The following is a 15,972-nucleotide window of genomic DNA, read 5'->3' as shown; positions in this document are numbered from 1 at the left end:
AATGTAATTTTCCAAAATTCCAGGGACCTGTCTGTAAACCAGCGATAACTTTTAAGCTAGGGCTCAAAAGGAAAAGTGTTCAAAATGAAAGTTGTAAAACTTTTCAAGCTCTACAACTTTGTTTTAGGGTTTAAGTTCAAAAACTAAAAGTATGCAACTTTATTTTGAAATTTTGGACTAACTTTAAGTTTTCTAAAGCTTTGTCCTTGTTACATATTTTACACACAACTTGGGCCTAAATGCAAGTTTTCAAAGCTGTCATGATTACATGCATTCTTATAATTTGGCCCCTAGTAACTTTTGAAAATTACTTTTGTAAATCAAATATTTACGTAAAAGGACTTATACTTTTATAAAATTACATAAATACTCTTGTTTTTACCACTTTACCCAAAATTTTTACACACTTCAACATACACATTTCCAATGAAACTTTTGGATAAATAAATATATATTTTTACAAGGGTTAAAATAAGGAAAACATGTTTACAAAACCACTTTCACTTATTTTGAAATTACCCTAATCCAAATACATTTTGCAAAAACAACCCTATGTTTTTCTGTAATTACAAAAATACCCTTTTTACTTGTACTTTAAATTTTCAACAGTTTCACACAAACACACAAAAGTTTTATACTAACAAGCGTACACTTCACACTATCAAATTATAAGCCTAGCTTACAGATACATGAACTGTCACACCCCCGACCACCACCACCGCCCTCGCCACCGCGCGCCCCCTCCCCAAGCTCGCAGCGCTGCCGCCGCCCGACGTGGGCACGCTCCCTCGCTCCACCTCAGTCCAAGGTGAGACCGGGGATGGGATCCCCTTGCTCCCCTCTCCCTCATCCCCCTGCCCCGGGCCGCCCTTGGGCCCTGGCCGGCCGAGTTGGCCGCCGCCGCCGCCCCTTTCCCCCTTCCTCTGTTTCAGTCACGGGGGGGGGGAGAGGAGGAAGAAGGGGCATTTTGCCCAAGGACCCCCCCCCCCCTCTTCCCTCTATTTCCTATAAACCCCCCCTATGCGTCACATTGCATAAAAGCCTTTCCACCTCTATCTATTCAAGTAACTAGCCTCCACCATGTAAGCTTAATATCAAATAGACCCCTACCTCTTTCTAATATACCCCAAATATTTCTAGAAATTATAACCAAGTCCTTTCTATTTCATAACTATTTACAAATAAGCCCCTGAACCCCTGTTTAACCCCCGAACCCTCTTCAAGTCATCATTTTATGCGCCAAACGATCTCCGATCGACCCGAACTTTACCACGCCCTTTCTAGTATAGTTCTAACCATGCCATTAAGAAACCACCCAAAAATATTACCCCTATCTCCATAACTAAATTATTTCCGATTCAAGCCCAACGATAAAAGCTTTTAGTTCTTTCGCTTGATTGTATGCCTGTTTGTTTGCGTCGTAGGACACGGAGTGAACGAGGAAGGTCCCGACTGTGATCAAGCGAACGAGGACCAGTTCTGCGACTCCGAACCCGAGGGACAGTGCTTCGATCAAGACCTCCCGCAGGGATTTGATGATGGCAAGTTCAATCCTGCCCTTTGATGCATGTTTCTGTCCTAGTTTTTATAAACACAACCCAGTAGCCTGTTTTATAAAATTGTATGGTTTTGCTTGTTGAAAACACGGTAGGATAGCCACCCTTGTTCGTGATAACCATACCTTGACCACCTGTTTTTATAAAGAAAATGCGTGTGTGGGAAGGGATAAAATGTGGTTTTGAAAGACGAGTTAGACGGGATGGATGGCATTTCTGTGTGAATTGCCATTGGTGTGCTCGTACCTGTGTGGTTGAGCGAGAAAGGAAGATATCCATCTTGTCACCCCTAAGGACCGAGTTGATGTGTCATCTCACCTAGCTTCCTGTCGTGCAAACCACTTGACCGTTGTATGGGCAACGGCTTAGCATAAATCCCACTAGTTAGACTAATAGCCATCAGGAGGGCTGAAAGCAACGGGTGATCAAGGAGAAGGGATAAGCTCTGTGTGACTTATGCCCCGGTTAAACCTCGGAGATAGGTCGAATGACCCCTTGATGGATCCCGTGGTGGCTAGTCAGGTCTAGCTAAGGTGGGTAACGGCTTTGTTGGGATCTGCACCGACACTAAGGTGATCGTGCTGTGGTACCCCACCTGTGGGTAAAGTTGCACACCTCTGCAGAGTTAAAATCTATTCGAATAGCTGTGCCCACGGTATTGTGCAAGTTATGGTGTGGTCACATAACTAGTGTTTCTCTCTGGGAATGGCTGGACTGAGGTGGGTTATGTGGAAAGTGTCCGGCAGTTGCGTCGTGTGCTACGGCGGACGGGGAGTCCGGTAGCAGCTTAGAAACTGGATTTTGTGTGAGTCAACATCATGTGCTCCTTGGTACTAGAAAACTTGTTTTGAAAATATTTTTAAACGAACCTTTGCATACAACCGAGTTTTCCGCAAATGAACCATAACCTTATCCTTGGATTGTCCTGTGTATTGATTTCTGTTATACCCCCCCTCCGTGGGTGTGATTGGACTTGCTGAGTACGTTTGTACTCACCCCATTCTACCTTTTTACAGCAGAAGATCCAGACTACCTCCCCGAAGACGTCGAGTAGGGTTTCGTCCTGCACCCAGTCTTGCCTGTGGTTAGGGCCACTGTTGGAGTTCCGCATGGCGCAAGACTCTGATGACCCTCTTTTCGTAGCTAGTGTAGTAGTGTGGGTTTTAGTTGTAATCCTCGCGATAGTGGCGCTTCACTGCCCATTACCGCGTAGAGTTGTACGGTGATGTACCATCTGATGTAATAAAAGTGTTATCAGCCTCCTGGGACTGATAAAGCATCACTTTTAAGTCTTCCCTGATGGGGGGACGCTTCATGTAGTTATGTGCTCACATTACTCTTTAATCTATTATGTGGTTCTTTATAAGTTTAGAATTTTTTGGAACTTAATATGCAGTGTTTGGACTGGTGGTAGCATTCTTGCATCTCTTGGATTGTTCCAGCAAATGTGGTTCTCCAAAGCTAAGTAAGCTTGACATTTTAGGTTGAGTCTTTCGTGTGCTTTTTCTTTGGATACCTGATAGGTGATGCTGTATGTATTTGCACCAGGTATGATATATACAAATTCATGTGCTGAATATTTGCTGCACCGTGGGGTTGCTAGACTATTTTGTTCTGGAGCAAAATTTACGGCAGCAACTTAGACTATGGCGCCATTCACTGAATGTGGTCTTCTTGCTGGTTTATTACTTATTAGCCTATTCTACTTTCTATACTTATTGATTTCTATTTGTCTTGCAGGGAAAAGGCTACAGAACGAGGAGATGATAAAGCTTTGGACAAGACAAACCTGCGTGCATCGGTACGTCTCTTGAAGAGGAATATTTGAAAATAGAAAAGAAGGTTAGGAAGTCAACCCTCTTAGTATGCACATGCTGTTAATATGTTATGCACAAGTTCTCTTTTTCACTTCACTTATGCTGAAATGATTGATTGTTAACTGGTGGGTATGGGATACCCGCGGGTACTCGTTACCACGTGGGTATGGGTATGGGTTCAGGATCATACTCATAGGCGGGTATGGGTACACTTTTAGGGCTTGTTTGGGACAGCTTCTGGGCTAGCTTCTGAGCAATTTTAAACTGCAGGCTGGCTAAACGCTCCGTTTCTGGACCTCTTCCCCCACCAGCGCTTGCGGACCTCCTTCAGGAAACGCACGTGGAACGAGCAGCGGGAGCGGACCAGCTTCCACAGCTTGTGCGGTCTAACTCCCCTCACAGTTCATCAAAATTACCCGCGTTTGCCATCGAACAAATAGGGCTACCTCCCTCTCCACCCATCTCTCTTCCCCAATCCAATTTCTCCCGTGCCCGTGACCGAAGATGGCGACGAGCTCGGGTTGGGAGAACCCAGGCGGCCTGACCCTGCGCCGCCCCCGTGCCGGTCTACGCCGACCCCCACCGGTGCCCCCCCCTGCGCCGCCCCCGCCGGGCCCCTCGCGCCGGCCCCCGCAACGGTCTGCGCCGCCCCCCGCGCCGGCCCCTGCGCCGGCCTGCACCGCCCCCTGCTTCGGCCTGCGCCGAGCCAGCGCCGCCCCCTGCTCCGGGCTGCGTCGAGCCACGCGCCGCCCCTGCGACGGTCTTCACCGAGCCACGCGCCGCCCCCTGCGACGATCTTCGACGCTGCAGCCTCCTGTGCTCCTCCCTCAACCGATCTGTGTGAAGGTATTGGCCCTGTTGAATGCATACACTATGGTTGTGTTCTGGATCCAGAAAATGATAACCAATGATGGTTCAGTTAAGCTAGATTTTGTAAGTTGTGATGATAAATTTATAGCTGCTGGTGATAAACTTGAGAGTGAATTCCTTTGTTGAATTTGTTGAATGCATAGATGGAGAACATGCCAATGCCAAAGACTAGTAAACCCAATGCACAATGGGATGCAAATGCCGCAAAAATTTTTAATGAGATATGTATGGAACAAGTCTTGGCAAATAACAGACCACAAGGTTGTTTGAACAACAAAGGTTACGCCAACCTTATTAGCCAATTCAATGAACGGACAGGTAGGAATTACACCCATGTTCAAATGAAAAACCTGAAAGCTGATTTTACCACATGGAAGACACTACTTTTTAGTGTGTCTGGATTGGGAAGAGACCCAAAGACCGGTACAATTGCGGCTAGTGATGATTGGTGGGAAGAAAAAATTGGTGTAAGCAACCTTGTATTTGATTTTGTTGTATATCTCATTATGTTGTTGTATGATAATACAAACTCATAGAGTTTTTGTGTTTCAGGCCATGCCGTTGTGCAAAAAATTTAGATTTGTCCCTTTGGATAACGAAGAAGATGTTGAAATCATGTTTAGTGGTGCGTCCTACACCAATGCAAATGCTGTGGCTTCAGGTGCAAGAGAGGGGTCAGCTGGTAATGGTAATGGTAATGGAAATAGAAATTGTAATGATAAGGATAATGGTAGTGATGATGTCCAAGAGGTACATCCAAGTCCTGCTGAAAAACAACCTGCGAAAAGAGGTGCTGCTTATAAATCTCCAAAGAAGGGGAAGAAAAATTTTAGAGATATGCAGTTCAAGCGTTTTGTGGACTCATTTGTGGAGAAAGCTAGTTCAAGCTCTGCAACTTCTTCACCTACTGATCATGTTAGGCAAGAGATAGCAGAAATGTTGCAATCAGTCATTGAAGCTGGGGCATGTGAAGGAAGTGATGAATATTTTTATGCCACGCAACTCCTCATCAAAAAGGAATTTAGAGATGTGTTTGTCACTCTTAAAACCCCTGAAGAGAAGCTTGCATGGCTTAAGAGGACTTGGGAGGAGAGGAAGAAACGCTAGAGATTACTAGTGTATTGTATTTCCAAATTATCATGTGTATTGTACCTTTAATTTAGTGTGTTGTATGCTGAACCAGTTTTGAATTTTGAACTTTGACATATGGCTTTCAGTTATCTGTACAGATGGCTTTCACTTCAAGTGAGTCTAATGATTCTGAAATGGCAAGTAATTCAAGTGAATCAAGTGGTTGGATGTACGAAGTAGCAGCAATAGCAGCTTATGCAATGCTTGATTGTGGGATATCTTCATCTGAAAAGAAGCCAAGAAAAGTGCCACAAGAATCAGGTTATCAATTTGTTCAGAGGCAACTCAATAATGAAGAGAGCTGCTATAACATGTTTAGAATGGGAAGGTTAGTGTTCTATTGCTTGCATGAGGAATTAGTTAACAATTATAGTTTGACATCCTCAGATGAGATGTGCTCGATAGAAGCACTTGGTATGTTCTTATGGATGTGTGGTGCACCTCAATCAGTTCGGCAAGCAAAGCATATTTTTTCATATTCTTTAGAAACTGCTAATAGGAGGTTCAATGATGTCTTAGAAGCTGTGAATCTTTTGGCTGCTAAAAATATCAAACCCATAGATGAGACCTTTGCTGTGGTGCATCCAAAAATCTGAGAGCATAGATCCTGACCTCATTTCAGAAATTGCATAGGTGCAATAGATGGAACACATATTGAAGTCATTGTTCCACCATCTGAGCAGGCAGTGCATATGAATCGACATGGATATTGCAGTCAGAATGTTATGGCTGTTTGTGATTTTGATATGAGATTCACATTTGTGGTAGTGGGATGGCCTGGGTCCGCTCATGATACTAGCATATGGAGGGACACTGTGTTCAATAAATACAAAAATAATTTTCCACATCCTCCCGACGAGAAGTACTATCTTGTTGACTCAGGTTATCCAAATAGAAAGGGCTATCTAGCACCTTATAAAGGTCAAAAGTACCACATCACAGAATTTCAAAATGCTGGCCAACCAATTGGGTTGAATGAGTTGTTCAACCATGATCACTCATCGCTTAGAAATGTTATTGAGCGTTCATTTGGGGTGCTGAAAATGAAATGGCGCATTCTTTTAAAAATGCCGAGCTACTCAATGGAGAAGCAATTAAATATTATAATTACTTGCATGACGTTGCACAACTTTATTAGAGATAGCAATTTGAGTGATAATGACTTTGATACACTTGCATCTGATGAGATATATGTTGATGGGGATGCGGGAACTACTACTAGTTATGTTGGTGATGAGGAAGATATGGGAGATGTACAAGGTGCTATTGCGCAAGCATTGGCTGGAGAATATTGATAATATAATTTGCGCAAAAAAAATAATGTAACGACACTCTATTATCTAATTTATAATTAAGTTATCATTATCTTATTTAAGAGTAATTTATAATTAATTTTATGATATATTTGTGTTGTTAATAATTCTATTGTTATTTTGTTGTAAAAATAAATAAATATATATCTGTATATAAGAAATACATGTATTCAGTAAACAGTAAGGGTATTTCAGTCATTTCTCACTTCTGACAGGATTTCGGCCCATTCAATAAGTAATCTGCCAAACATTTAACTTCTGTGACCAGCTACTTTTTTAACAGGCTGCTTCTCTGACCAGCTAGCCACTAACTAACACTTTCAGCTGTGCCAAACTGGAACTTAGTCCGGTGCGTATGGGTTTGGGATGGCAAAACCCGTAGGTTTAGTACCCATTGACATCGTTATCCTCACCGCGGCGCGAGCGCCTCCGCCTCCCCGTCCAAGCCGAGCGCCTCCACCTACCGAGTCGAGGCGTTCAAGCCGCGCCACCCTCCCCGTCAAGGTCACGCCGCCCTCCGCCTTCCCGTCAAGGCCGCGCCGCCCTCCATCTCCTTCCGGCCTCTCCTCCGTCTCCTCCCTGTCCAGCTGCCGTCGTCTGCCTCCCCGTCCAGCGCCGCTCGTCCGTCTCCCCGTCCAGCCGCCGCGTCGTCACCGCCCCTCGTCAGCGCCGCGGCCAAGAAGGTGTTCCTCTCCTCCTCCTCCTCCTCCTCTCTTAGCACCTAGGGTTTTCTACTACTGATATGCAAGTTCTTGTAGATCTCGGTTTGTTAGTTGTTACATAACCTCTGGTTTAATCTCTTAAAAATGAAGTTTATTGATTTTTTGTGTACGGATGTGTGGTCTACTTTCATGTTTGGAATATGCCTAGCTCTGTTTCATTTCTTTTTTGGTGAAGTGAGACATGGAAATTTTGATCAAACAAAACAAGTGAGTTCAGCAATCCAGATTGTCACCTGACAGGGTAAAGGGAGAGTGATGAATTAGTGTGTGTGACTGTATGCTCAAGGGACAGATTTCGTAGGTCAGAGCTTGCTATCTGTAAATTATAACTGGATTGCTGATTTTGCTACTTGGCACATTTGTGGCAACTAGAGTTTGGTTCTCAAGTTTTGATATTTGGTTTTGAATCAAATGGTATTTGTAGAATTTCATCTGACCATGTTTAGATATTTGGTGGGCCCATTACTTGATGTGTTTAACTTGATGTGTTTAACTGCAAGAACATGGTATGACATGAGCAGCCGCTAAGTAGTAGACTAGTAGTTACTTGCACTGCTATATTTTCAGAACTGCACGTCCCCATTTATATATTATAAAGTTTTTTAGTTTGCTTCTAAATATGGTTTGATATCTATAATAATTAGTTGATGAACAATAATTAGTTGATGCTTATGTGTGGTTCTTGTAATGTAATGTATACTCTATGGCATGTAATATTTTCTCTATGTAATGTAATCTGCCTTTGTATCTTATGAGGAAGTTCTAATGTTTGGACTAATGGTGATCACCAGCTGATACATCCTTTATTTCTAATAGCCATGTTAACAGAAAGTTCAAGGGCTACGTGGAGCTACACTTATGAGAAAGGACTTGTTGAAACAATGCAGACGCTTGTCAACATCCCCATAAGCTGAGGGGACAGAACGGTTGGACAGCAGAAGGTTGGAGATATATTACCAACAAATTCAATGAAATGTTTCCTAACGCAAACTTCACAAAGCAGCAAGTACAAGAAAAGGAGAAAGAATTAAAGGGGAACTATAGGATAATACGAGAAGCTAGAAAAAGTGGTGTTGGCTGGAATGACACTTTGGGTATGATCAATGCTGAACCCAAAATTTGGGCGAAGTTGATAGATGTAAGTACTAATCAAAAATTGATTTAGTTTCGAATCTTGAGGGGTCTATTCTGATTCTAAGTACTAATCATATGTTTTGTTGTGTTCAAATAGGATAATCCTAAAGTCAGCAAGTTCCGCAAGAAGGCTTTTCCTTTATTTAACAGCTTGGAATCATTGTATGAAGGTAATACTTTTATCTGGCCTACAATTAAGTAATTCACTTGTTGCTATTCACTTGTTTAATAATTCACTTGTACAATAGGAAGTATTGCCACAGGGGATTTAAATTTTACATCTAGTGAACCTGCACCTCAAAGAACTCAGCAGCAAGTTGATCCTACACCTCAAAGAAGTATCTCAGAGCAAAGCACCCATAACACAGCACCTAGTAGAAATCCATTCAATTCTGGTCTTGATGGCATAGAGAGCACTGAAGTTCAATCTGCTGCAACAAATCAAAGTTTAGAGGATGTAGAAGGTGTCAGTGGCAAGAAACGAAAGTAAAGTCAAATGGCAACAAGACTTGGAGACTACATTGAGTTCAGGAAAGACCAGATTGAAAAAACTATAAAGGAGCTCAATGAGAAGAAGAAATGTGAAGATGACTATTCTGTTCAGAAGTGCATTGACATTGTGGACGCCATTGAAGAACTAACTGATGAGCAGAAGGTGGATTGTAATGAGCTATTCCAATCTGAAATGAATGGGCAAATATTTGTGGGCACCAAAAACCAAAAGGTCCGGCTTTTTTGGTTGAAGAAAAAAATTTCTCAGGTATATCTAACATGCTGATAACTAGCTCTGCTTATTTGGTAAATGTATTCGTTTTACTTTGACTAAAACTGCAGAATTTTTTTTTGTTTGTTCAGGGTAACATACCTAGCTTTGGCCATGGTGGTGGCAGTGCTTTTGGTGCTGGAGCATCTTCCATGGAGTGACATTGCTGGTCATCAGGAAGGTGACATTGTTGTTTCCTCACCCACTAGACTCTATTGTCGTGTCTGTTGCATCTGTTGCTGCCTGCTCTTGCAGGTGTGCTTGGGAATACAATAAAAAATTCTGGTGCATGTACATTTATGTGTCTCAGTATTAAAGTAAACTTTGTAGAGGTATTTTGATGCACCAGAGTTCAGTTTAGTTCAGTTTTAATGCATAACTAATAAGTATAATACATTTGCTAATAGCTCTCTCTACAATGGCTATAATCAGGTTTGCTAATAGCTCTCTCTAGAATGGCTATAATCAGGTTTGCTAATAGCTCTCTAGAATAGAGTGCTATATGTGCAGTATGTCTCAACCTTTTTTATCTTGTGATAGAGGTGACTGAGCCTCTTGTTTTGACCATTTTATTTGTAGAAAGATAAGGGAGATATACATGCAACTCACCAGTTCATCATATGAAATGTGTAGCAAGCATGACACTTCACACTGTTTTGCTGCATATTCTTGTAACTCATCATTTTTTTGTGTTACTTGTAGAGGACTTGGCGGCAGCAACACATGATCAGAGAAAATTGGCCTTCATCATTAGCATCTGAGAAACGTTCAAGATCATAGCTAGATTTTGCTCCTCCTGTCTGTCAATTTTTATATACATGCACCTACTATTTGTCCTTTTTTATGCTACTGGCGTCTATGTAATATATTGGTGTGTGAGCTGGAGGACTATAATTTAAGTATTGGTGAGCTATTGTGGTCTTGTGATGATCCATTATGAGATATTGTGTTATTGTCGTTTTCTGAAATTTTCTCTATTTTCTGTTGAATTTGCGAGACATATTTTTGAATATCCCCTTTTCGCTCCCCTAATTCCCAAATGGTGTCAGGGAATAGGACCCCTGGCGGGAGAGGCAACCCAGGGGAAAAAAATTAATATGGCAAGTCCCCCTCGGGGGTTGCCTTCCGTAGGTTGATATCTCCTCGCTGCCAGAGCAGGTACGATCCAGGGAGGCGCTTTAAGAGAGATGACTTTTTGAAGAAGCGCCTTCGACCTCTTGTAATTATTACTATCCTAATCCGATTAATCTTCTACAATCCCAATACTAGTCTCTCAACAGTTATAAACTTATAATCAGGTTTTTCCCGTCCCCGCAGTTTTAATCCCTCCAATTCCATAGTAGGCTGTGCATTTGAATTGATGTCACGTACTCCCTCCGTTCCACTATGGAGCTAGTACAAGCTTAAATGCTGGCGCCGGTCGTAGTCGTCCAACCAACTTGAACGGAAGTAGCTTCCGTGCTCGTCTGGGAATGGATCGGATGGGGCAAGGTTCTGCTCAACTTGCGGCAGCGACGCGGTTGGCCAGGACTCTCAGTGTTTTCCTCAGCCTTTTTTCTTACAGGAAATCCCGAGATGAATAAACACCTCAAAAAAGAAAAGAAAAACATATACGTTACTACGGTAGCATTCACTGGGTCTCGAAAACAAGACCACAAGGCCTAAACTAATACAGGGGGTACTATCTAGTAGTCTTTTTTTTGACATGGACGGCGACACACCTACGCCGCCACCCACCTCACCTCCTCCCTCCTCTCGCCTTGCCGCCTCCTGAGGCGGGCAGCCCGGGCGGCCACGAGGACGGCGGTAGAAGGGCCTTCACGTCTGGCCATCTCGTGGAGGAGTTCTCCCTCTTCTTGTGGCAGCCGACGACGGAGATGCGCAGCAGCAGCCAGATCCACACTTGGGGAGGGCGGATTCGGTGTGCCGGCGCCTGGATCTGGCTAGCTCGACAGCATTGTAGAAATTGGCCGGTCAGGCTGGCGGTGGCTGTGGTTGACGACCTTCGGCTGCGGCAGGCGGGCGGCGTGCGTGGGAGCCGGCCTGCATCGGCGGCCCCAACAGCAGCAGCTTGTGGGCGGCGTGCGTGGGAGCCGGCTGTAAGTCGGCGAACTCCTGGAGGCTTAACTGCGGTTGGCAAGGCGCAAGTGGAGGTGCGCGCGGCGAGGAGGCCGCTAGGAGGCGGCGAAGGGGGGGGGGCGACGCATGGAGGAGCTACGGCGGCAGTTGGTGTGTGGGAGAAGGTGTCGACAGCGGTCCGGGAGGCTGTGTGCGTGCGGCAGCAAGGTTGGAGATCCGCGTGGGGTGTGTATTGGCAACGGATGCGGAGACACGGCAGCAGCGCCGAGCCTGGTGGTTTGCCATGGTAGTGGACCCGGTGTTGTCGGGCTAGGTGCATGCAGTGGCTTGGGTTGGGATGCCCCGGGCGAAAGCCTTGCCGGCAATCTTGCTGTCGGCGATGGCGGCGGCGCCTTTAGGCGTCGTTGTCCATGTTGGGGGTGTTATTTTAAAGCTTCACCCCCACTGTAGGAGGTTCTTTGGGTGAAAGCCCTGTTCAGATCCTGGACGAGCGACGGCAGTGCCACTGGCGTCGAGCCCTCCTTGGAGGCGTCCTTTATAGAGATCCAACTCGGCTCGTGGTAATATCGGCGACGTTGATGGCCTTAGGAGACTGCAGTCGGTGGCGGCAGCTTGGTGCAAGAGGGGGAGTTTGACGGGGCTTGCCAAGCTTACGTGAAGGCATTCGCAGTTGTGGTGGCGGCAAGGGGTTGCCGTATATTTGTCGGGTTGGCTGTTTGCAGCGGAATGCGGCGGCTGGCGCTACTTAGTGGTGGCTGTTATTGCGGGGTGGGACTGTGTCAGAAGAGGACGCTTGCGGCATCGACAACGTGGGACGATCAGGCTTGCAGCGGATTGCGACGGATGGCTCAGCTATGCTGGAGCTACTCCGGTGCGGTACATCATTGGAAGACGGCGCAAGCGACATCCTTGGCTTCCTGCCATGGTAGCGGCTGCTATGCGCGTGGGTGGAGCGACGAGGCGAAGTTGGCTTGCGGTGGCGGTTTGGCTGTTCGATGGGGACCTTAGGAAGTGGGGCAGCATTACCCTCCATTCTGATGGCGACAAAAGAAACGGATCTGTGACATGGAGTACTGTGGCGGACGTGGCGAGATCTCCAAGTGCGGTGTTTTCTTCGAGGCGATGAGAGCGAGGTGGAGCCCAATGGGGGGCGCTGCGAGGCCCCTGCGCGTTTGTGCTATCGTGGTGGCAACTGCGAGGCAGCCTGCGAGAGGTCCGGATCTGTTGGTATCACCGTGTTAGGTGGAGTTTGTTGTTGCAGCTGCACTAAAACAAAGGGTCCTGCATAGCGGTGGCCTTGGTGGAGTGCGGTCTGTTTTCTCTCAAGTCTCTGTCGACGAGGGGCCACGTCGGGAGGTTTCGGCAACTACATGAGAGTGAGGGCGCCACGATAAGACTTTTGGTCCGGCTGCCGTTGTCGTGTGGAGTTGTGCGGCTGTGTTGATGTACCAATCCAACCGGTCGGCTTTAGCGGTTTTGAGTTTGAGTATTACCCGTGTTGATGTAACAAACTAACCGGACGAGTATAGTTTATTTTTTCTTTCTTTTGAGCTGAGTGATGCGATTTGTGTTGATGTCCCAATCTAACGGCAGGTATCGTTGTTCCTATCCAATCTGAATTTTTTAGCTTTTAATATAATCGGCGGCTCTTCTTTGTAATTCGTTTAGAAAAAACAGGGTCTCGAAAACCATGGTAATCATCGGGGTCGCGTAGTCATGATCTCTAGGTGTGAGGTTGCTATCGCCAGCTATCGCTTTGTAGCTGAAGCCGCAAAATGACGAGGCTGTCGCGCTCCCAGTCTCCGCTCCCGGCCGCCACAGTTGCTTCTATCAATCTTCGGAACAATGGATGAAACACTCAACCACGTATACCAATAAATCCTCGCTGAACTCAACCAAACGCACACCCCCAAACCTACCACGAAGCCATCGCTCGCTCGCACCGGTCAAAACAGCCAGACACACGACGGCCCTCCGGCCACCTATTTCCACTCATTCCAACCTGTGGCCAAAGGTCGCGCCCGTGGCTGCTGCGCATATATAGAGGATTCAGTGTTTGACACACACGAACCAAGCAGCGTAGGGAAGAAAGAAAAGGGATCGACCGGAGCCACCTCGCTTCTTGCCGTTCGGATAGGAGAGCAACCATGTCGGAGGGCACGGCGAACTGCTTCGACATCCTCATCGCCATCATCCTCCCCCCGCTCGGCGTCTTCCTCAAGTTCGGCTGCAAGGTACGCTGTGCCTGCCACTCCAGCTGGCCTCTGATGTAATTATAGCCACTTTATCTATCTGAGTAATAATACACTCTGCATCGACCTGATCGATCTGAAGCCATAGACTGATTAATTAATCCGATCGCCGGCTGCAGCTCGAGTTCTGGCTCTGCCTCCTGCTCACCTTCCTCGGCTACCTCCCGGGGATCATCTACGCGGTCTACGCCATCACCAAATAGTAGTAACGATATCAGCACAGCAACAACAACAGCTCGGCCCGGAGGTGAGATGCTCAGGGTTAAATTCTTTAATTTCTGCAACCAGCTAGGTCGATGCAGCCATGTAATATAAGCTGCAGTCTCTTTACGCTATCTAGCTGCTGAATACCTGGATGCAGGAACCGGTGCCGGATGATGTGCTGTGCCGTTTGGAGATCTACCAGTTGTCCAACAACAACCCAGTCGAGCTTTCCTGTTCGTGTTATGTATGTACTACGACTGTATGTAGCCTGTGCAATGTTTCATCTGAAACCGTAGCAAAACCGATGTTCGACGAACCCCCGATCCATATCTTGTTGTTCAGTTGAAATTGTAGTATCATTCTGCAAGATGCATGTATGATTGCCTTTGGGAGGGTGTGCTACTTTCCTTGCTGTCGTCCTCAAAGCTCAGCCCAGCCGAGGCACTCGATAAGGCTCGGCTGGAACCTTTTGCTTCGTAATCACGGGGTCCGTCCGCTATTAGTCAACAATCCCGTCATTGCTGATTAATGCGCTACGCGTCATAGCCCAGCTGGACAGATCACGACGTTTATAATTTCAAATCACCATCCGTCACAACTTGAAGACTAGGGGGGAAATAATCATGCTGCAAGAGAGAAGAACTTTAGCAGCTTCTTCACAGCTTTGGACTGGGCTGGACGAGAAAAAGAGGCCCATATGAACAATGAGGGTGTGGCCCACGCATGCCCAAACGTTAAATGCGAGCGATCCTCTCGTGGGCTTCTATTCGTATCGTGCGCGATGGGCTGCTGTGGTGTCGCGGAAGGCGGACAGCGGCCCGCACATAGAGGAGAGGAAAATCTCGAGACAGCCCACGTAGTGAGAAACGAAAAGATTAGCACTGTGTAGTCGGTAGGCAAAAAAAAATCGTATGTCATAAATTGCTTGTTTACGTTAAATTCCAGTTGCATCATTATATTGTTTATGATCGAATTTTCAAAATTAGACCATACTCAAATATATTCAGATAGTTTTCTAGTTGAAACAATTTAATGGTGAAGCCACGACAATATTATTACGAAGGTTGTTCCACTCTCAGAAATAGAAATCATTCTTGAACAAAATAAAATATTATAAATAAGAAATAAAAATATTTTGTAGAAAATAAAAAATGTTCGTGACAAAACAAATTATTCCTGAAACAAGACAAAAACATTCTGGAACAAATGTTCTGAGAAAAATAAATGTATTAGAAAATATATAATTTAAGCATAATCAAGGTTTTTGGAAGTACGGACTTTTTTTTCAAATCCTTATCTGCACACGAATCTACAAACGTCAGCGCTTTCTATCGGTTGGACAAGGCTTGCGGCGAGCGAATGAAAAAAGAAGAAAGAAAGGTGTCCAATAAAAAAATAGTTGAAGCTACGTCATCGTGGGCCGTGCGCTTGCAAGCTTCGGCCTGCGTGGTTGTGTTCCGTGACAGCTCGGACGCTAGCAGCTCAGGGGCCGTTTGGAGTGCGGCCTAACCCGCCACAGCACGTCACACTTTTTCCGCCGCAGGTGTGGCGGTCGTTTTGAGCGCCACAAGTTAGGCACGCCGTGGCGGGTTAGGCGGCACTCCAAACAGCCCCTTAATTCCTCTGTCCCTATCGGTCGGAAGCCTGTTTGTCTTGCAAACACGCTTTCCGAGCGATACTTACGTGTGTTCGTTTCCTACCCTCTAAACTTTAGACCCATCATATCAAAGAGAATCTTGTCATTTAGAAGTATTAAATAAAGTCTAATTACAAAACTTTTTGCACAGATGGGTGCTAATTCGTGAGACAAATTTAATGAGCCTAATTAATCCATAATTTGCCACAGTGATGCTACAGTAATCATCCGCTAATTATAGTCTAATATACCTCATTAGATTCGTCTCGTAAATTGGCCCTGAGGTTCTGCAATTAGTTTTGTAACTAGACTTTATTTAATACTTCTAAATGACAAGATTCTTTTTGATGTGACGGGTCTAAACTTTAGACCTTAAAAAACGAACGCACCCTCGTTTAGGGACGCAGAGAGTAATTGTCGATGTTCTTTCTGCTGCGGTCGACGACACTAGCACCGTAGCTACTGCTCCGCAGTAGAGCCGACCGTGGCGGAAAA

General features: G+C 45.5%; 1 protein-coding gene and 2 pseudogenes across 1 annotated transcript; all 3 read left to right on the top strand.

Annotated features, from left to right (window-relative positions):
- The first annotated feature begins 2,261 nt into the window (after positions 1–2,261).
- LOC112892722 lies at positions 2,262–5,532 on the top strand (annotated as a pseudogene).
- Positions 5,533–8,227: 2,695 nt separating this feature from the next.
- On the top strand, positions 8,228–9,306 carry LOC112896024 (annotated as a pseudogene).
- Positions 9,307–13,300: 3,994 nt separating this feature from the next.
- On the top strand, positions 13,301–14,243 carry LOC112893717 (hydrophobic protein LTI6B-like). Its single transcript, XM_025961179.1, has 3 exons — positions 13,301–13,619; positions 13,757–13,884; positions 13,999–14,243. The coding sequence occupies exons 1-2, from the start codon at positions 13,533–13,535 to the stop codon at positions 13,838–13,840; spliced, it is 171 nt and encodes a 56-aa protein (XP_025816964.1). The 5' UTR covers positions 13,301–13,532; the 3' UTR covers positions 13,841–13,884; positions 13,999–14,243.
- The last annotated feature ends 1,729 nt before the right edge of the window (positions 14,244–15,972 follow it).

The sequence above is a fragment of the Panicum hallii genome, chromosome 5 (assembly GCF_002211085.1).
Source record: "Panicum hallii strain FIL2 chromosome 5, PHallii_v3.1, whole genome shotgun sequence".
NCBI lineage: Eukaryota > Viridiplantae > Streptophyta > Magnoliopsida > Poales > Poaceae > Panicum > Panicum hallii.
This window is presented reverse-complemented; position numbering and strand designations above follow the sequence as displayed.

What these genes read in the sequence shown, in the direction of transcription:
- LOC112893717 (XM_025961179.1), top strand. Translation starts at nt 13,533, where the DNA reads ATGTCGGAGGGCACGGCGAACTGCTTCGACATCCTCATCGCCATCATC. An exon ending in TCCTCAAGTTCGGCTGCAAG is followed by an intron (nt 13,620 to 13,756) that starts GTACGCTGTGCC and finishes CGCCGGCTGCAG; the next exon opens with CTCGAGTTCTGGCTCTGCCT.